The sequence below is a fragment of the Dipodomys merriami genome, unplaced genomic scaffold, assembly GCF_024711535.1.
Source record: "Dipodomys merriami isolate MVZ:Mamm:240054 unplaced genomic scaffold, mDipMer1.0.p SCAF_1, whole genome shotgun sequence".
Lineage (NCBI taxonomy): Eukaryota > Metazoa > Chordata > Mammalia > Rodentia > Heteromyidae > Dipodomys > Dipodomys merriami.
The window spans coordinates 133,505,686-133,526,265 of NW_027202270.1; the positions used below are offsets into that span (position 1 = coordinate 133,505,686).

The 20,580-nt window shown below is 45.7% G+C and overlaps 1 protein-coding gene across 1 annotated transcript; it reads left to right on the forward strand.

Moving 5' to 3' along the window:
* Nucleotides 1-142: 142 nt before the first annotated feature.
* On the forward strand, nucleotides 143-20,540 carry Plek2 (pleckstrin 2). Its single transcript, XM_070031645.1, has 9 exons — nucleotides 143-380; nucleotides 7,908-8,072; nucleotides 9,093-9,274; nucleotides 9,881-9,972; nucleotides 10,280-10,467; nucleotides 10,695-10,796; nucleotides 12,441-12,524; nucleotides 15,187-15,265; nucleotides 16,093-20,540. Exons 1-9 carry the CDS (start codon nucleotides 339-341, stop codon nucleotides 16,218-16,220), a joined length of 1,062 nt encoding a protein of 353 aa, XP_069887746.1. The 5' UTR covers nucleotides 143-338; the 3' UTR covers nucleotides 16,221-20,540.
* The last annotated feature ends 40 nt before the right edge of the window (nucleotides 20,541-20,580 follow it).

Consider the following 20,580-nt stretch of genomic DNA (forward strand, 5'->3'; position numbering starts at 1 on the left):
GATGCACGGGACTCCGAGCCACCCGTGGACATCCAGCACGGGGCTAACTAAGGCTGGGCGGAGGGAGCGGGCGGAGGCCGCGGCGGGCGGCGGGACGGACACCCCGCCCGGCGGGGGGGGGCCGAGGCGCGGCGGCAGACTCTGCACCCCGAGGACTGACCTGGGGCCCCGATCCCGTCCCGGCGGGAACGCCGCCTCCGGCCCGGGAGGCCGCGCTCTCCCGCCCTGGACGCGTGCCAGGCCGGCGGGCGTCTCCCCGCCGCGGCCGAGCCGCTTCCTGGGCGCCCTGGGCGCGGGCTGAGCGCGCGAGGATCGCGGCGGCGCGCCTGGCGTGGGACATGGAGGACGGCGTGCTGAAGGAGGGCTTCCTCGTGAAGCGGGTGAGTGTCCCGGAGCGTCGCCCCACCTGCGGGAGGGCACCGCGCGCCCAGCTCGCGTGCTGTGTGTGTGGAGGGTTCCGTCTGTCGGGCTGTGTGCCCGCGTCGATGCTGGCACCAAGGCAGATTCGGGGGTGCGCGAGGGAGGGGGACCGGCAGCCGCCAGGGTGAGATTCCCAGCGTGGTCTGTGAACTTTGTGGTGCGCCTCCCCCCCCCCCCCCCCCGACAGACAGACAGACAGACACACACACACACACACACACACACGGACCAGTCCCCAGACACACACACACACACACACACACACACACACGGAGCAGTCCCCAGACACACACACACACACACACACACACACACGAATACCATGACTGAGAGGCAGGGAGGAGGTGAACAGGTACAGAAGTGCAGTTGGAAAGAAAGAAAACTTCTAGTGTTTGGTTTAACTCATTGGGATAACTATGGCTGCTAACCATTTGGTGTATATTTTAAAATAGCATTAGAGACTTTTGAGGTGGCAGATCTGTTATCCTGATCTGATCATTACAAATTGTATACATGTATTGAAAAGTACATGTATTGATAGGTACAAATAGTATGTCAATTTAAAAAGAAAAATAAAAAAGAAATTATGAGTTGTATACTATTTACATACATTGGATTAAAGCAAGGAGTTTGTGTCCTAAAGTTTACCATATGGGAGGAAGGAGAAATACTGTTGTATCTTTTTTTTTTCTTTTCTTTTTGTCCATCATGGGGCTTGAACTCTGGGCCTGGGCACTGTCCCTGAGCACTTCAGCTCACTCTACCACTTGAGCCACAGCACTACTTCCGGTTTTCTGGTGATTGGAGATAAGAGTCTCATGGACTTTCCTGCCTGGGTTGGCTTTGAACTGAAATCCTTCGATCTCAGCCTCCTGAGTAGCCTGGATTACAGGCATGAGCCACCGGGTCCTGGCTTGCTGTTGTTTTTTTTAGACAGTCTTGCACATTGTCTTGAATAAACATCCCAATAGCCCTTTTGCCAAAAGGCAAACGAAAGCTGGAAAACTGAGAGAGGTTAAATGACTTGCTCTGGGTTATGGAGAAAGTCAGTGGTGGAGCCAATAGCAAAGCCCCTCAGGCTGACTCTGCCACAACCTCCTCCGACTCTTTTCCTAGCCACCAAGTACCATGTACAGTGGGTATTGTTACAGATGAAGAAATTGAGGGTTAGACAGATGCGGCAGCGTGTCCAGAGCTAGTGTGACATGGCATGAGAACTCTTCAGTCTTTCCCCATCACCTCACGTTGCCCACCCAAAGCAAAACAGAATGTCTAGCCGGGTGCCAATGGTTCATGCCTGTAATCCCAGCTACTCAGGAGGCTGACATCTGAGGATCATGGTTCAAAGCCAGCCCAGGCAGGAAAGTCTGTAAGATTCTTCTCTCCAATTAACCACCAGAAAACCAGAAGTGGTGCTGTGGCTCAAGTGGTAGAGCACTTGCTTTGAGCTGAAGAGCTGAGGGACCACACCCAGGCCGAGTTCAAGCCCCACAACAGACAAAACAAACAAACAAACAAACAACCCAGGTTATCTGGGATTGAAGTAGACAATGATTGAAAGAGCAGCTGAAAGAGGAAGTCAGATACTTTAAAAATTATTTTTAGGGCTGTAGCTCTGTGGTAGAGGCTTGCTCAGCATGCATTGAGATCCAGGGTCTGATTTCTAGAACCCAGAAAAATAACTTTAACTTTGATATTAACTCAAACTTTCACTTTGATAAATTTGGGCCTGAAACTTTTGACTTTCCTGACTTTATACCTTTGAGAGATAACAAGGGACAAAGAGACCATCCCTCTCACACACTGCCTCACCTGGTGGCCTGCTCAGCTTCATCAGCCGAAAAGGTTCAAGGCATGTTCATATTCCATGTCCGCTTTATGTTGCTCTGTATTTGATTAGGAGGATAGGGGTAGTTTGCACGAAGCTATAAGCAAGGAGGGTAAGAGGCTGAGGCCAGATCAAGGTTCAGAGTGGATATAAGCCTGTCCACAATAGCAAGCCCACTCTGTGTTTTCCTGAGTGAACTGGAAGGGTCCCTTGGGGGCCTGTGGAGGGGGCTGCACCTCAGAGTGACAACAGGTGAGGAACTTCTGCCGCTTCTCACTGTCTTGTTGCTTGTAGGGTGATGGTGTGAATTTTGGTTTATTGTTGGTTGCTGGACTCTGGTTAGGGGTCTATGGAAGAGTGGAGTTGACTGGAGAGCAAACCCTTCAGATGGGGGTGTGTGGGTCTCCTCCTGCACCCCAGGAGATATTTGCATGACAGTTAGAGGGCTAATGGGTGCAGGGTCAAAATGTGGACAGGCAGGGAGGATGGGCATGTTCTTCTGCATGATCTAGTTAGGGGATCCAGGATGCAGACAAGTGAGGCAAGTCAGCAGGTCTGTCCTAAAGCTTATGGAAAAAACAGGGCTAGGCTGAAACCCTCCCCCTCAATGAGACAAACCCAAAGGGATTTAAAGCCTGACCCAGCAGCAAATGGAAGCCAGACCCATTCCCGCCCAGTGCCGGAGGGAAGCTAGCCCCAACACCCTTGCTGTGGTCACTAACTTCTGATCCATCTATCACTGCTCTGTATCTCCTTTCCTCCCAGAAGGAACAGAAGTCCTGTCCATGGGAGAGGTTTCAGGGCTGTAATAGCAGGAGTAGGAAGGTTTGGAGAGTTTATAGCCTAGAGGTAGGACAGGCCTGAGCTGGAAGCCAGGAAACAGAACAGTTATCAAGGGGCCATGCTGGAGTCAGGCAGGCAGAGGCATGAAGGATTTGGCTCTTAATCTGGTCCAGACAAGAAAGAAACAAGCTCCAAGCAAAAGGCAGGAAGCTCAGTGGGTTTGGCTCTCTGGAAACGAAAGGGCAGGAAGCCCAGTGCAGTGGGCTGGACTGGGTTGGACTGCTCTGCTTGGGAAGACAGCTGCTGGCCTCATAGCTCAGAGCAAAATGATGCTTTGCCCTGAGAATTTCACTGGTAGGTATCTACCTTCAGGAAGTACTGTACAAGCTTGATGAACAGAATGCTATTTATAAAACTGGAAATACAAACATGACCCTTCAAATAAGCACATGATTAATTAGATGACGGGTATGCATATAGGGCTTATAGTACTAGAATCTAAACAGTAAAAAGATACAAGATATGAGTAAAAGAAAAAACATAATAGAAAATACACAGAAGGGGTTCTAGAAGGCTGGAAGTTCCAAAGGCCAGGTATGGGCAAGGCCTTGTTCAGCACTTCTGAGACTAGTCAGGAGAGGTTTTACCTGGCTAGCTTCTGGTACTTGCTGACAATCTGGGTATTCTTTGGCTTTTAGATCCATTGTTATATGAACACATGATTGTCATCTTCCCATGTATTTCTCAGCATCTAAAATTTTCCTCTTCTCTAAGGATACCAGTCATATTGCATTAGTGCCCAGCTCTATGTGATTTCATCCTAATTTGATTACATCTGCAAAGATCTTATTTCTAAGTGTCACATTCACAGGTAGGTTAGGACTTTTTTTTCTTGTCGTTCATGGGGCTTGAACTCTGGGCCTGGGTGCTGTCCCTCAGCCCTTCAGCTCAAGGCTAGTGCTCTACCACTTGAGCCACAGCACCACTTCTGGTTTTCTGAGTGGCTATTTGGAGATAAGAGTCTCATGGACTTTCCTGCCTGGGCTGGCTTTGAACCACGCCGCTCAGATCTCAGCCTCCTGAGTAGCTGGGATTACAGGCGTGAGTGACCGGGGCCCGGCTGTCATCAACCTTTCTTCTCAAACTTCTCTCCTTTGCTGTCAGCCTTCGCTACTTGCTCATTACCCATTCTGCTCTGGTGAGTCTGAACCGTGGAGATTTCACTGAGGATATTAAACAAGCCAGAAATCTGGGTGCAGCTAGACAATCAAGCTGCAGTGTTACAAAGCTGGGGAGGAGGTGGTCCCATAGAAATGCCCAGTGGCTCTGAAGCGGGCATCATTCCTATCAGAAGATGTTGGATACTTGTCCTTACTCATTTCATGGCTTGGATGTCAGAAGAAACTTTACCTCTACTGCTGCCCTCACCAAAGTTTCTAATTTGCCACAGAGTATCAGTGCTCTATGCTTATGATTAGCAGAAGCTTGGTCATCTCTTGTCTCCCTAAGTGCAAGGGATTCCTAAAAGTATAACATTTTGTCCAAGAGAGAACACCACTGCTATGCTGTATTTATGCTCGCCATCTGTTGGTTAGATTCTCTCCCCTATACCTCAACTCCCTTCCTCTTCTCCCTATTGCATTAGGGTGCTAGGGCCACCAGAGTGAGATGGAGCAGCTTCCTTTCTTGTTATACATCAGAAGTCAGTTTCTTTGTGTTCCAGAGGCTAGAACTCAGATGGCTCAGATCAAGGTTTAGAAAGGTTTGATTCCTCCTGAGGATTTTCCTCTCAGTTGCTGATGGCTTCATGCCTGTGTTTGCAGTCTTTTCTGTGTCTGAACACATCCCTAGTGGTGTTTCTCTGGGCCCAAACTCCTCTTCCTTACAAGAGCAGCAGTCCAGACTGGACTTTGGCTCTATTTTAACTTAACTAACTCTTCAAAGTCCCTATTTTCTTTCTTTCTTTCTTTTTTTTTTTTTTTTTTGTTGGTCATGGGGTTTGAACTCTGGGCTTGGGCGCTAACCCTCAGCTCTTCAGCTCAACTCGAATGCTCTACCGCTTGAGCCACAGCGCCACTTCTGGTTTTCTAGTGATGTATTGGAGATAAGAGTCTCACTGACTTTCTTGCCCGGGCTGGCTTTGAACCGTGATCCTCAGATCTCAGCCACCTGAGTAGCGAGGATTACAGGTGTAAGCCACTGGCTTCTGGCTTCAAAGTCCCTATTTTCAAATACAGTCATATGCTGGGGTTACAGCTTCAGCATATCAATGTAAAGGGGCACACAGTTCTTTCCACAACACTTAAGTTTTAAGGGTTAAGATAATTCTGCCCTCTCTTCTCCCCAAACCAACCATGGCTCCATCGACTCAGACTGTATTATTCTCTCCCTTCACCAGCTACAGCTTTGTATGTCAGCAATCAAACTGCCTTAAATCTGTGTGTGTGTGTGTGTGTGTGTGTGTGTGTGTGTGTGTGTGTGTGTGTGTGTGTGTGTGTGTGTGTGTGTGTGTGTGTGTGTGTGTGTGTGTGTGTGTGTGTGTATGAATGTTGGTTCTGGGACTTGAACTAAGGGCCTGGGTGCCGTCCCTGACCTTTTATGCTCAAGGCTAGTACTCTACCACTTTGAGCCATAATGCCACTTCAGCTTTCTGAAGAGTCTCAGACTTTCCTGCTCAGTCTGGCGTCAAATTGCAATCCTTGTATCTCAGCCTCCAGAGTAGCTAGGATCACAGGCGTGAGCCACCAGTGCCCAGTCTGCCTTGAATTCTTAAGCACCCAGACACCCCAGACCAGCCATGCCAATGTTCCCAAACCTCCTCAAGTAGGGTGCTTGTAGGAAATGGGGACTTGGGCCTAGGTTCTATGGGTAGCTGTAGAGCGCCCTAGTAACTGAGGAGTCAGATCCAAATCTTTTTTGCTTCTTTAAACTTGTGTGCATGTATCAGGTAAAATTGTCAACCTCAGGCTACATCTAGATTCTCCGTCAGGAAGAAAGCTAAGAGAGCATGCTCTAGTCAGATTGACTTTGTTACAAGCTTTGTTTGGTTGCCATAGTAAATTCTGCTTGGGTTTAGATCAGTGCCCAACAAAGCACAGTAGTGTGCACACACAGCTCTGGTGCAGACTGGTCCTTCCACAACTGATTCTCTAATCCCCTCACAGTATAGGCCAGGCATGGAATAGTCACAGCACTGCACATGTGAGAAGGGATGGAAATGAGTGAATTAGGGGAAGTCTTTGATGTGGGTAAAGTACTTCTCTTAGGATTAAAACCGAATCCTAAAGTGGAAAATATGCCAAGGTGCTTTTCTTTTGTTTTCTTTCTTCCTTCCTTCCTCCCTTTCTTCTCTCCCTCCCTCTCTCCTTCCTTCTTTCCCTCCTTCTTTCCTTCCTCCCTCCCTCCCTTCTTTTTTTTCTTTCTCTTTCTTTCTTGCCTTCTTTCTTGTACTGGAATTTAAATTTGGAGCCTCAAGCTTGCTTGGCTTGTTTGCTTGGTTGACTGACATTATACCGTTTGAGTCATACCTCCAGCTGGCTTTTTTTGCTAGTTATTTTGGAGATTAAGTTTATTAGACTTTTTTTTTGCCTGGACTGACTTTACACCATGATCCTCTGAATCTCAGCCTCCCGAGTAGCTAGCATTACAGACCTGAGCCACCAGCACCTAAGAAGGTTTATTTCTGAGTGTGTGCCAAGCTCATTCCTTTCTGATCACTCCATAAACTTTCCTCCATCCACTGGTCTGTTCTAGAAAGAAGCTCTCTGCCCATACCCAACTATCTTGAATGTTTGCTTCATGATTCACTTGGGAGTCCCCCCAAACTACCTTCCAATACTTGCCACTGTTGATTAGGTAAGACTATGAAGGCCCTTAGTACTGCAATGCAGTCATAGATCAACTTTACAGATAGCTCACATATTTTGACTAGTAGCAATTTCTCCAAGAATTATATTTCAACGTGAAAATAAAGCACAGGTACAGATTAAAATATATACAACAGAAAAGTGGTAAATAGGGGCTGGGAATGTGGCTCAGTGGTAGCTTGCCTTGCATTCATGAGGCCCTGGGTTCGATTCTTCAGCACCATATAAGCAGAAAAAGCTGGAAGTAGTGCTCAAGTAGTGGCTCAAGTGGTAGAGTGCTCACCTTGGGCTCACCCAGGCCCAGAATTCAGGCCCTATGACTGGCAAAAAAAAAAAAAAGAAAAAAAGAAAAGAAAAGAAAAGTGGTAAGTAAATTATACATTCACATAGTGATGACTGAAGAATATATTTTAAGAAAATTCTGTGAGACAGTGCTCAGCATGAGAACACAAAGCTAAAAAATATAGATATATGTGATATTGTCCTAATTAAAAAATCATAAAGTAAAGGCAAACGGAAAAAATACAAGAAGAAAATACCAAATATTAGTGATGATGGCTGTCTTCTAGTAGCAGATTATAGGGAGTGATTATTCTCTTCCTTATATGTTGCAGTTTCAGACTTATGACAAGAAGTTACAGGCGTATCTCAGAGGTAAAGTGGTTAATATATGAGAGGCCCTGAGTTCAATCCCTAGCTGTACACACACACACACACACACACACACACACACACACACACACACACACACACACACACACACACACATTTATAATGGGAGAAAAATCAAACAAAACAAGTCCAATAGGAAGTAGAAGGTTAATGCCAGAGGTTTTGGTTACATCTCAAAAGAGATGACTAAGAGAGAGAGCCAGATTCAGATTAAAGTACTGTTGGACAGCTGTGTCCCTGTATAGTCTGGTTGCTTGAGTAACAAGATTCCACTCCCTGCTCGTAATTTTCTCCCCTCAACCACCTCTCCTCTTGCTTTCTTTCCTGTCTGTCCATAGGGCCACATTGTCCACAACTGGAAGGCACGGTGGTTCATCCTTCGGCAGAACACATTGCTGTATTACAAGCTTGAGGGTGGTCGGAGAATGACAACCCCCAAGGGCCGGATCCTTCTGGATGGCTGCACTATCACCTGCCCCTGCCTGGAGTATGAAAACCGACCAGTAAGTGATTGACTCTGCTGTCTAACTTTCTGTCCAAGCTGCTCCTCCTGGATCCCGCCCCCCCCCCCCCCCTCTTTGGTCTCTTCTGGGAAGTTGGGCCATGGAAAGAGCTCAGAGATATAATTGAATGATTTACATTCAAATCCTGGCTCTGCCACAAACCATGTTTGTGACTTTGGGCAAGTTGTTAAACCTCTCTTAGCTTCCATTTGTCATCTAAAAAATGAGATAAAATGATTGGGCCTGAATATCTCACATGATTTGATGAGGATCATGAAAGTTTTGTTTTGGTTTTGGTTTTTTTTTTTTGGTCTGGTCGTGGGGCCTGAACTCTGGGCCTGGGCGCTGTCCCTCAGCTCTTCAGCTCAAGGCTAGTGCTCTACCACTTGAGCCACAGTGCCACTTCTGGCTCTTTTCTTTTTGCTTATGTGGTGCTGAGGAATCGAACCTAGGGCCTCAGGCATGCAAGACAAGCGCTCTACCACTGAGCCAACTTCCCAGCCCGATCATGAAAGTTTTGGTCTGTTACTAAAAACAACAACAACAACTTCATAACTGCTGGGTACTGGTGGCTCAAGCCTGTCATCCTAGCTACTCAGGAAGCTGAGATTTGAGGATTGAAGTTCAAAGCCAGCTTGGGCAGAAAAGTCCATGACACTCCTATCTATTGACCAAATTAATTAGTTTAAATCTCTTAATCAGCAAAAAGCTAAAAGGTATACTATGGCTCAAGTAGTAGAACACCAGCCTTGAGTGGAAAAGCTAAGGGACAGGGTCAAGATCATGAGTTCAAATCCAGTACTGGCACAAGAATTAAAAAAAAGAGAGAAAGTCTTTCTTAGGAGACCACATATATCCAGTCACTGGATGATTTCCAAATGAATCTGTAAGGATCCATTGTTGACAAGGGGCTTGGTGTATATGGCTTGGATCAACTGTGACTGTATCATTTCTCCTGCCAATAGTCTCTTTCCTGCTCTGCTTCATGGTGCTATTCTGATTGGCTATCTCTTTCCACAGCTCCTTATTAAGCTGAAGACCCGGACTTCCACGGAGTACTTCCTGGAGGCCTGTTCTCGAGAGGAGAGGGACGCCTGGGCCTTTGAGATCACAGGGGCGATCCATGCAGGGCAGCCGGGGAAGGTGCAGCAACTCCACATCCTGAAAAACTCCTTCAAGCTGCCCCCTCACATCAGCCTGCAGTGAGTGCCCGGCCTGCCTGGCCCCTTCTCCCAGCCTGGCCTCAGTGCAGCCTACTGTGTATGCTGTGCTTAGCAGAGGCATTGCAGGAAGAAACAAGGGCTCATCTCATGGGTCTTGTATGCTACATATATAAGTAAAAATGAGACAAGATCTGCCAGTGGCAGCAATTGTGCCATAGAGAAGGGAAACCAGGCAGGTGGAGGTGAGATTGTAGTGAGAGGAATTTCCATTGTGGAACCTCCCTACCTCCCCCCATCTCTGTCCCCCCCCCACCTCATCTCCAGGCAGCCCTATAATTACACCTATCAGACATGTGGAGTGAGTTCATTCCTGAGCTCATAAAATTCCTCATGCAGCCCTATAGTATAATCTTGGTAGAATACTTGCTTTGGCTCTGAGTCCACTGCTAAGCTGCAGGCAGGTGAGGAAGTTGCTGCAGGGAAGGGTGGATTTCCAGAGCTGTGGGATGTGGAGAAGCCGCTGGAGGAGTTTAGACTGCATGCAACAGCCCATAAGGAACCAGACTGGGTGTAAAGGAATCAGTTTCTCACTTGTAGTTGTCAGTGCGATAAGGGTCTCCTCTCTTTCACATTCCTTCCATATAGTCGTATTGTGGACAAGATGCATGACAGCAGCAGTGGAATCCGGCCAAGTCCCAACATGGAGCAGGGAAGCACCTACAAGAAGACCTTTCTGGGTGAGCCTAACTGTCCCAGGCAGATTTGGGGCCTGGTGATGGAGATGAGATCGGGGCATCAGCCAAGAGTCTGACCAGCCCATATTGAGACCAGGGTTGCCTGACGAGCAACAGGTTGGCTTGACATGGCCACATGTGGGTATAGCCGTGGCTCTGTGTAGCTGCTGTGGCCCCCATCTGCACGTGGATAGAGAGGTCTGAGGCTTTCCAGGAACTTTCGGTCAATAAAGTCATTGACCAAGCCCTGTAAGGAGGTGACTGGGCTTGCAGCCTCTGTCTGACAGGTGTTTCCCTTGCCCTGGCACAGGCTCCTCCCTGGTGGATTGGCTCATCTCCAACAGCTTTGCAGCAAGCCGTTTGGAGGCTGTGACTCTGGCTTCAGTGCTCATGGAGGAGAATTTCCTCAGGCCTGTGGGAGTCCGGAGCATGGGAGCCATCCGCTCCGGGGATCTGGCCGAGCAGTTCCTGGATGACTCCACGGCCCTGTACACTTTTGTAAGTTAGGGATGGGCCCTTCTTGCTACTAGGACACAGGAAAGGAAACAGGAAGAGGGAGAATGGGAGGGAGTGTACACTGTGGTGGGGAGGGGCCTAGGGTGTAGGGCACAGCTTTACCCCAAGGGAGCAAGGGGGTTCTATATTGAAGAATTCCACTTTCCCTCACAGTCCCCATACCCTTGGCCTGGGTGTCTTTGGTGACAAGTCCTCTCCTTTCCCTCTAGGCTGAGAGCTATAAAAAGAAGATAAGCCCCAAGGAAGAAATTAGTCTCAGCACCATGGAGTTAAGTGGTACAGTGATCAAACAAGGTTATCTAGCCAAACAGGTATGGCTGCCTTTGGGAAGAGAAGATGGACAGTGGGCACATTTATGGGAGGTGGGAATGAACCCAGAGGGGAGACAGGGACTGAGAACACTCCTTGCCAGCAGAATCCACAGGAATTGGGTCAGAGATGTGTGTGTTCACTCCTCCCCTCCCACCCCCATACTAGACACAAAGGTTGCTCTAGAAAGGCTAACACACATGTAATTATCACATAGAAAAGTGACTTCTGCATAACTGCTGGATTCACATGTTGTTACCTGCTCCTTCTCTGCTCTAAGATTCTTTACCATCCATATAGCTGCCTATCTACTGTGTCTTTCTTCTGGACCTGACAAGGTCCTTGCTGAGGGAGGCAATGTGGAGCAGGAAAGGGTGTGGAGAGAGAATAAGCTAAGGAAGGTTTGGGATATGATATGAGGCAAAAAAGAAGTCTGTCTCCTTTCTCTCTCTCACACACATACACATCAATATCTTATGCATTTTAGATTATATCATACACTAAAGCTAATCATTTCCTTTTCTGGTTTAGAATGCTGTAACCATTTTACTGTGTATGTGCATACACATGTAACACACACAAATAAGGATGCACTGTAGGTTTGTTTTTGGGCTAAGTTGACCCTTACAGGGTTGGTGCATTGGGTTCAGGTGGACCCATAAGCTTTCAGTTCAGTTGACACCTGCTTCTTTTAAAAAAATTTTTTTTTTCATTTGGGGATTAAACTCAGAGCCTTGCACATGCTAAGCCAGTGCTTTACTTCTGAGCCATTGCTCCAGTCCCCTCCCTCTCTTTCTTAATGCCCCAAGTGATTTCAGAGTAATGAACTCTATTTCTTCTGGTGCTAACTCTCCTTAGCTTTGTTAACCAAATGTATTTTTTTTTTTTTGGTCGGTCATGGGGCTTGACCTTTGGGCTTGGATGTTGTCCCTGCGCTCTTCAGCTCAAGGCGAACTCTCTACCACTTGAGCCATAGTGCCACTTCAGGTTTTCTAGTGGCTTATTGGAGATAAGAGTCTCATGGAGGGGCTGGGAAGGTGGCTCAGTGGTAGAGCACTTGCCTTGCATGCTCGAGGCCCTGGGTTTGATTCCTCAGCACCACATAAGCAAAAATAAAAAAGCCAGAAGTGGCACTGTGGCTCAAGTGGTAGAGTGCTAGCCTTGAGCTGAAGAGCTGAGGGACAGCGCCCAGACCCAGAGTTCAGGCCCCACAACCAGACCCCCCTCCCAAAAAAAAAAAAGTCTCATGGACTTTCCTGCCCAGGCTGGCTTTGAACGGTGATCCTCAGGTGAGCCACTGGCACCTGGCTCAAATGTATTTTTTTTCCCCTCTTGTCTGAGACCAGGACTCAGACTTTCTATATGATGCTTGCTTTTGCTCATTGGCTGGTGCTCTACCACCTGAGCCACACCTCGAACCTTGTGAGAGTGTTTTTGCGTCACTAAGCAAGGGGATCCTGTCAGGCAAAGTCCAGGACGTGCATTGAAATCCTTGCCTTTCCTGCAGGCTGTCTTTAGAATGTAGTCCCATTGGGACCTGCTGGATTGTTGGGATTTGGCAACAGGTAGATGTGTAGAAGCAAGCAAAAAAAAAAAAAATAATGTAGAACTATCACTAGTTAGTTTGAACCATTTCTTTGTTTCAGGGGCACAAAATTAAAAACTGGAAGGTGCGTCGCTTTGTTCTGAGGAAGGACCCCGCTTTCCTGCATTATTATGACCCTTCCAAAGTGAGTACTGTGCACTCCCCTGGGGCTGCGCAGCTTCCAGACCCCTTCCAGCAGAGCAGGCTGGGCCATGCTTACTCCCTGATTCATGTCTCCCAGGCACTGTCTTTCCTCCCACAGGCAAGATCCTCTTTTCTCCTGTCACAGGGTTGCCTGCTCAGTGAGTGGATTCTTGTGTGCCCTTCCCCATTTCCTGTGGGCAAGGGTCTTCACATCAGAGGAAAAGCATCTTTCACCTTCCACAAAGCCTGCTTTGTGGAGGCTGATGATGAGACTCAGAAGTGGTACTTCTCAGACTCCCTTCATTTTCTGTCCAAGGATCCGATGGATTATGCCTCCCTCAATTTCTGTTCTTATGTTTCACTGTGAAGTTTCTTTTTTTCTTTTCCTTTTCCTTCCCTTTTCTTTCTTTCTTTCTTTCTTTCTTTCTTTCTTTCTTTCTTTCTTTCTTTCTTTCTTTCTCTCCTTCCTTCCTTCCTTCCTTCCTTCCTTCCTCCTTCCCTCCCTCCCTCCCTCCCTCTCTCTCTCTCTTTCTTTCTTTCTTGCTTTCTTTCTTTCTCTCCTTCCTTCCTTCCTTCCTTCCTTCCTCCCTTTCTCCCTCCCACCCTCCCTCCCTCTCTTTCTCTTTCTCCCTCTCTCTCTCTCTCTGTTTCTCTCTCTCTCTCTCTGTTTCTCTCTCTCTTCTTTCATTGTTGGTTGTTTGGCTTGAACTCTGGGCCTGGGCACTGTCCCTGAGCTCTTCAGCTCAAAGGGAGCACTCTACCACTTGAGCCACAGCACCACTTCTGGTTTTCTGGTGGTTAATTGGAGATAAAAATCTCATGGACTTTCCTGCCCGGGATAGCTTTGAACCACGATCCTCAGAGACCTTGCCTCCTGAATAGCTAGGATTACAGGCGTGAGCCACTGGTGCCTGGCTTGAAGTTTCTGTTTATTATATTTATATATTTTTTGGGTCCGGTAGTGGGGCCTGAACTCTGGGCCTGGGCGCTGTCCCTCAGCTCTTCAGCTCAAGGCTAGCACTCTACCACTTGAGCCATACTGCCACTTCCAGCTTTTTTCTTTTTGGTTATGTGGTGCTGAGGAATCGAACCCAGGGCCTCAGGCATGCAAGACAAGCACTTTACCACTGAGCCACCCTCCCAGCCCTATTATATAATATTTAATCCAGAAGTCACTTTTTTTTTTTTTTTTTGGTACCAGTACTAGGGCTTGTACTCAGGGCCCAGGTGCTGTCCCTTAGCTTTTTTTTGCTCAGCGCTGGTACTCTACCTCTTGAGCCACAGCTCCACTTCTGGATGTTTGCTAGTTAATTGGAGCAATCCTAGCTAGTCAGGAGGCTGAGATCTGAGGATTGTATTAAAGCCAGCAGGGGCAGGACTGGCCATGAGACAGTGAATAGATGGCAGTGTCCTTGTCCCTAAGTCTTCAGTTAGGAACTTCTAATCAGAGCCAAGAGCTTGCTAAGGCGCCCTGAGACCCTGACAGGCTGAGAGGATGGTCATTTAAAGCCAACTTTTGTCTCCTTTCTGAGGGTGCCCTCCTCCCTTTAGTATAGACGTATATCTGTTCTTCTTCTGAACTTGCCCTCCCTGCACATCTAAGAGGCATTTCTGATACTGTTAACTGCTTTTTTATGCTCTCTTTCTTGCTTTGCTCATGTCTCAGGATAAAACTAATGATTAATTGAAGGAACTCTGGGGCCTGAGACACCTTATATGTAAAATTGCTTGGAATCATCCAGATATCATAAATCACAGCTTTGTGTCTTGCAGATTCAATGTTCAGCAATATCTGTTTTTCAGAAATGAGTACTATAAGCACTTTTTTTTTTTTTTTTTTGTCGGTCGTGGGGCTTGAACTCTGGGCCTGAGCGCTGTCCCTCAGCTCTTCAGCTCAAGGCGAGCGCTCTACCACTTGAGCTACAGCGCCACTTCCGGTTTTCTGGTGGTTTATTGGAGATAGGAGTCTCACGGTCTCTCCTGCCCGGGCTGGCTTTGAACCGCGATCCTCAGATCTCAGCCTCCTGAGTAGCTAGGATTACAGGCGTGAGCCATCAGCGCCCGGCTATAAGCACTTTTTTTTTTTGGTCAGTTGTGTGGCTTGAACTCTGGGATGGGGCGCTGTCCCTCAGCTCTTCAGTTCAAGGCAAGCGTTCTACCACTTGAGCCATAGTGCCACTTCCAGTTTTCTAATGGTTTATTGGAGATGAGTCTCATGGACTTTCCTGACTGGGCTGGCTTTGAACTGTGATCCTCAGATCTCAGTCTCCTGAGTAGCTAGGATTATAAGTGTGAGCTACCTGTGTCCAGCTAGCACATTATTATTATTTTTTTCTGATTGGTAGTAAAAGGCACCTAAGGATTAAGCAAAAAAGCATGCTTCTCTTGGTAGTGTGCTCAGTCTGAGTGTTGGAATTCAGTTCCAGGAATGCAAAGCAGACCTGGGGTTGGCACTGTTGCTACTGGCTTTGAAACAAAGAGGCTCAAACCTCCTCATTGGTAGTATGATTTGATCACATGATGCTGGTGTTCAGCCTCATCTCTCTCTTACAAGTGACCTGAAGTGATTTGTGTAGCAGGCCTGACAAGATGGTTATGAGAGGGTATGGCCCTTCACTGTGTGTGTTCACAAAATCCCTAATTAGGTCTCTTTCCCTCTGCAGGAAGAGAACAGGCCAGTCGGTGGGTTTTCTCTTCGTGGTTCACTTGTGTCAGCTCTGGAAGATAATGGTGTTCCAACTGGTAAGGTGCAACTTTGGCCCTGGCTTGAAGATCTAGGTGGCTTTCCTTCTGTAAGGACAGACAGAGCTTTGGGAGCCAAGTAGGGCTTCCCTCTGTGAGATATGAATGGTGGGAGTTTTGAAGCCATTTTCAGAAATAGAGGAATGAGCATATGAAGCATTCTAAGTGTTTTGAGAATACAACTAAATAGCTAGGTATACCTATAATACCAGCACCTGAGGTGAGTCTGAAGCCATCTTGGGTTATAGAATATGACCCTGACCCCAAAGAAGCTCCCAAATGGCCTATCATGCCCAAGTTCAAACCCCAGAAGCCTCAAAAACCAACCTCTAAGAAGGTTATGCTTAAAGAATGTAACTGAGTAAGCCTTGTTTCCCCATCATTTCTACACAGGTGGCCCATAAGCTTCCACTTAACAGTTAAACTTACATAGTGCTTTAACATGAACTAACACTTTCATGTGTTATCATACTAATTTCACAATCATCAGCAGTGGTAGGAAGACAGTATTCTTCCCCATCTTAGGGATGTGGAAATTGGTGTCAAGTAACTTGAAACCAAACACAAAATGCTTACTTTGAACATATCACTCTTCAACTACAACTGTAAGTTTGTGGCTAGCTCAAGGTAAGTTAAGAGGCTGTCCTGTCCAGCAATATGGAAGCCTTAAATTGCTGAGGAGGGAGAAGAGGAAGGAATTATCTCTGGTGGGATGCCAGACTCTACCCAATTTGTATGTAAGAAGCAGAGCACTTCATTGTTTTTGTCTAGTTTCAGCTGCTTCCAGCCAAAAGTAGATATTTAATCACTCTTATTTTCCTGCATAGGGGTTAAAGGAAATGTCCAAGGAAATCTCTTCAAAGTGATTACTAAGGATGATACACACTATTACATCCAGGCCAGCAGCAAGGCTGAACGAGCAGAGTGGATTGAAGCTATCAAAAAGCTAACCTGACAAGGAAGAACCTGAGTAGGACCAGGAGTCCTCCCAACTCCCTCCTACAACAGAATGCAGACAGGGATTTCCTGGAGAATGCATGTTGTTGACTGCAATTCAGGACTGGGGATGTGGCTCAGTGGTAGAGGGCCTAACAGGCCTGAGGTGCTGGGTTTGATTTCTAGCAATGGAAAAGATGTTAACACTGTACATTTGCATTGTTTTGGAGACTGCTCAAGATGTTGCTCAGATGACAAGCTGCGGTGGTGCTATTTCCTTCCCCATCTACCCATTATCAATCTGGAAAGCTGAAACAGCCATTAGGTGTTGCATCTTGATTCTTGCCCACCAGGACAGTTGTGTCCTTAAGCGTTACTTTGTTGGAACACTAACACTAGCCAAGCTGTAATATTAAATAAAAATAGTGTCAAGGCAGCTGTCTCTTAAATTATACCAACAACTCCTATCTCCTTTGGAATGAATAAGAATCAACATTTCTGGCTGTTATAACTGGCTGTACAAAGTCTGTAGTTTTCAAACATTTCCCAAATCCCTATAGCTCTGTGTAGTATGCAAACTGGCTACAGAAATATTTCAGGTAATCTGTCACCAAGACATCTCATCTTAAAAGTTGGGCTGCTGGCAAAACTTTGAAGAGAGGACATTGTTTTGTTTTAAATAATAAGCTTGCATAAGTACTATGAGATGTGGAAAGGAAGTCATGGATTCACCCAGAGAAACTTGACATACAAAGCCAAATAAAACCTCAAGCAGTTGGGCACTGGTAGCTTATGCTTGTAATCCTAGCTAATGAGGTCTAAGGATTGGCGTTCAAAGCCAGCCCAGAAGTCTGTGAGGCTCTTAACTACTAAAAAAGCTGGAAGTGGAGCTGTGGTTCAAGGGGTAGAGTACTAGTCATGAGCAGACCCTGGGTTCAAGCCTTAGGGCCGGTACAATCCCATGAGATGTAGATAGATTTAGAGCAGGAGTTTTCTTAACAGGGAAACACCTGTGGCCGGGCACCTGTGGCTCAGGCCAGTAATCCTAGCTACTCAGGAGGCTGAGATCTGAGGATCACAGTTCAAAGTCAGCCTAGACAGGAAAATCCATGAAACTCTTATCTCCAATAAACCACTAGAAAACTGGAAGTGGTGCTGTGACTCAAGCGATAGAGCGCTCACTTTGAGCTAAGAGCTGAGGGACAGCGCCCAGGCAGAGTTCAAGCCCCACAACCAAAAAAACCCAAAAAGCAAAATGTAAATCCCAAGAGTTAAATAGGAGCATAAAATTCTGGTTTTATAATGAATATTAAAACAAATAAATAGCACCAAGGAATTTCCTTGATTGGGAGGTTAATCTAGTGAAAAGTCTACCATAGAATATTTAAAAAAAACATTTTTATTGTTTTCAAGTTTATACAGTCATCTGGCACAAACTATTATAGCCAGTCTTCTTGCCAAGTACAAGTGCTTGGACTTTAATGAATAGATAAAATACATAGCTACATTTAAAGGGAGTGGATCCTTTCAAAGTACTTAGGCAAAGCTTTGTTCTCTTAAAACAACTGAGCTCTCTCCTCTTAATGTCTAATTTCTGACCCTGAGTGATCAGAAATTCCAAGCTAATGTTTCTCTATTCCTAATGTTTTAAGAGAACTTCAAAGCACTACTTTCTGTTTGGCATTTTATCAAGCCCTAATGCCTCTAGAATTACTTTTATTGGCTTTTGAATCCGGACAGGTGCTTATCTGAATTAAACTACTTTTAGTTTGTTTCCTCCCTCCAAATGGGCACAACTGTGCCTCACCTTTGTACAGGACAGAGATCAGGGCTGGAAAATAGATGGCAGTCATTAGTTTGAAGCAAATCAATGAAGTTGGTAAGCTGTTAGCAGTTAGCTTTTAAAAATCCTTACCCATTTTAGTTTTGCTCTTGGTATAAAAGTAGTAGCTAGGTCAAGAATGGTTGGACATTGGGTGCTGGTGACTCATGCCTGTAATCCTAGCTACTCAGGAGGCTGAGATCTGAAGACTGTGGTTCAAAGCCAGCCTGGGCAGGAAACTCTGAGACTCTTATCTTCAATTAACCAATCACAAGAAAACTGGAAGTGGTGCTCTGGCTCAAGCAGTAGAGCGCTTGCCTTGAGCTGAAGAGCTCAGGGACAGCCCCCAGGCTGAGTTCAAGCCCCATGACCGACAAAAAATAAGAGAAAAACAATGGAGTGACATTTGAGTAGAAAAGTATTAGTATGATGCAGTAACTAGCATGTCTCTGTAGCTCCCATCAAATGCTCGGAACATTATTCATGTAAGAATTGGCTTGTTTTAAGCTGGTTTGAAAGCCCGTATTTTATCATTTTCAATGAACTTATGTATCCTGAAATATTACTAATTTTGAGTTGGTCATCACTTGACCTTTATCAAAGGCAAGGGAATATGAAATAGTCAACATTTTTAATAAAAGGCTTTGGTAGGGGGACCAAGATTTAGTAAGCTGCTCAATTCTGCCATTTATGTTCATGTTATTCAAAGCTGGGTGTGTATCCTGGGTGTCTTGCTTTTTTCAGGGCAGCAAGGTTAATGTTTTAAATTTAGATTTTTTTTTTATAATCAGTAAAATATTGGTCTGGTTAGGACCATTAATTTACAAAACTGTTGTGGAACTGAGTCAAAAAGCCTACATGCAATAAAAAAAAAATCAGTCACTACAGGGACTACTGAAGTTTCCAAGTTACAGCTGTTTGTTTTCAGTAAATGTGGAAAAAAAATTAATTCCCTTGCATACATACAGCAGAGTCCCTTAACACATTTTCTCCTTTTGCAGTACTGGGGCTTAGATCATGCCTGGCAAGTGCTCTACCAATGAGTCCAGCCATTTTTTGTACAGGGTTTCATATTGTCCCTGCAGGCCTCAAACTTGCAATCCTCCTTCCTTAGCCTGCTGAGGGGATGGGATTACAGGTGTGAACCACCATTCCATCTTGGTACCGCAAGTATTATAAATATTTTCTGGTATGCCAATCTTGAGTATATCTATATTTTCTAAATCTAATGTGACATGCTGGTTAACAATTGTGGCTCCATCTTGGAAATAGACAATCTGAAGTTGTACCTCTGGATTAGAAAGCTAGTACAGGCTGCTAAACTAAATAAACCCATAGATAAGCACAAATTATTGTTCCTACACACTACTTCCTAGTCTCCTCCCCCACTTTAAAATGGCTCCAGTACTGTTACTACTGAACTATCTCTAGTTAAGTAGGGTCAGTTAAGTTTAATCAACAGGTTTGAGTACCTAAGGCTAATAATGAAATTATGTACCTCGTACCTCAAGATATCCTTGTTGATTAATGTATGAAGAATGCCAAAGTATGTAAGCAGGGATGTTACCTGTGAAATTATTTTATACTCTAAAAATAACTAGTTCTTAAAGATAAAAAATAACACAAACATGGGCTGGGAAGGTGGCTCAGTGGTAGAGCGCTTGCCTTGCATTGCATAAGGCCCTGGGTTCGATTCCTCAGCACCACATAAGCAAAAAGAAAAAAGCCAGAAGTGGCGTTGTGGCTCAAGTGGTAGAGGGCTAGCCTTGAGCTGAAGAGCTGAGGGACAGCGCCCAGGCCCAGAGTTCAAGCCCCACGACTAGACCCAAAAAACAAAAAACCCCAGAAAAATCACAAACATGCCGGGTCCCTGTGGCTCACGCCTGTAATCCTAGCTATTGAGGAGGCTGAGATCTGAGGATAGGGACTCAAAGCCAGCCCAGGTAAGAAAGTCCCTGAAACTCTTATCTCCAATAAACCACCAGAAAACCAGAAATGGCGCTGTAGCTCAAGCAATAGAGCACTTGCCTTGAGCTGATGAGCTGAGGGACAGCGTTCAGGCCCAGAGTTCAAGCCCCACGACCGACAAAAAAACCCCAAAACAACAAAAAACCACAAACATAAAAGAATGTGCTATGTTAGATCCCTGTTGTTAATCTAAGTAGCACTCACCTACAGTAAAGGAGAAAAAAAGCCCCCAAAAGTTGGGTGACATTTAAATTGACAAAATAAAGTAGCATTTTCTTAAAACTTTTTTTTAAAAATCATTTTAAACTATCAATTCAAGACAAATAGTATACCAACAAGAACTCAGTGTGGTAAATGCTCTCAAACCACAAGTCATCAGTTTCCAATATGTAAAAAATGGCCACATAACAATGTAATTATTTAATTGCAGTTTATAACTTTTTCTTAAAGGGTCAGTATCACTGTAGATAAAGTAAAATTATGTTTTCTAAGATCTCCTTTGCAAGGCTTTGTTGTATAATGTCCTTCGGCCACCTATTCTGGTTTGTACACCTAACTACAAAGACAACAGAATTAGTCATAGCATTAG

Bases quoted from the DNA above. Each gene is read 5' to 3' on its own strand.
- Plek2 (XM_070031645.1), top strand. From the start codon at position 339: ATGGAGGACGGCGTGCTGAAGGAGGGCTTCCTCGTGAAGCGG. The intron at 8,073-9,092 runs GTAAGTGATTGA...CTCTTTCCACAG, and splicing joins TGGAGTATGAAAACCGACCA to CTCCTTATTAAGCTGAAGAC. The intron at 15,266-16,092 runs GTAAGGTGCAAC...TTTCCTGCATAG, and splicing joins AGATAATGGTGTTCCAACTG to GGGTTAAAGGAAATGTCCAA.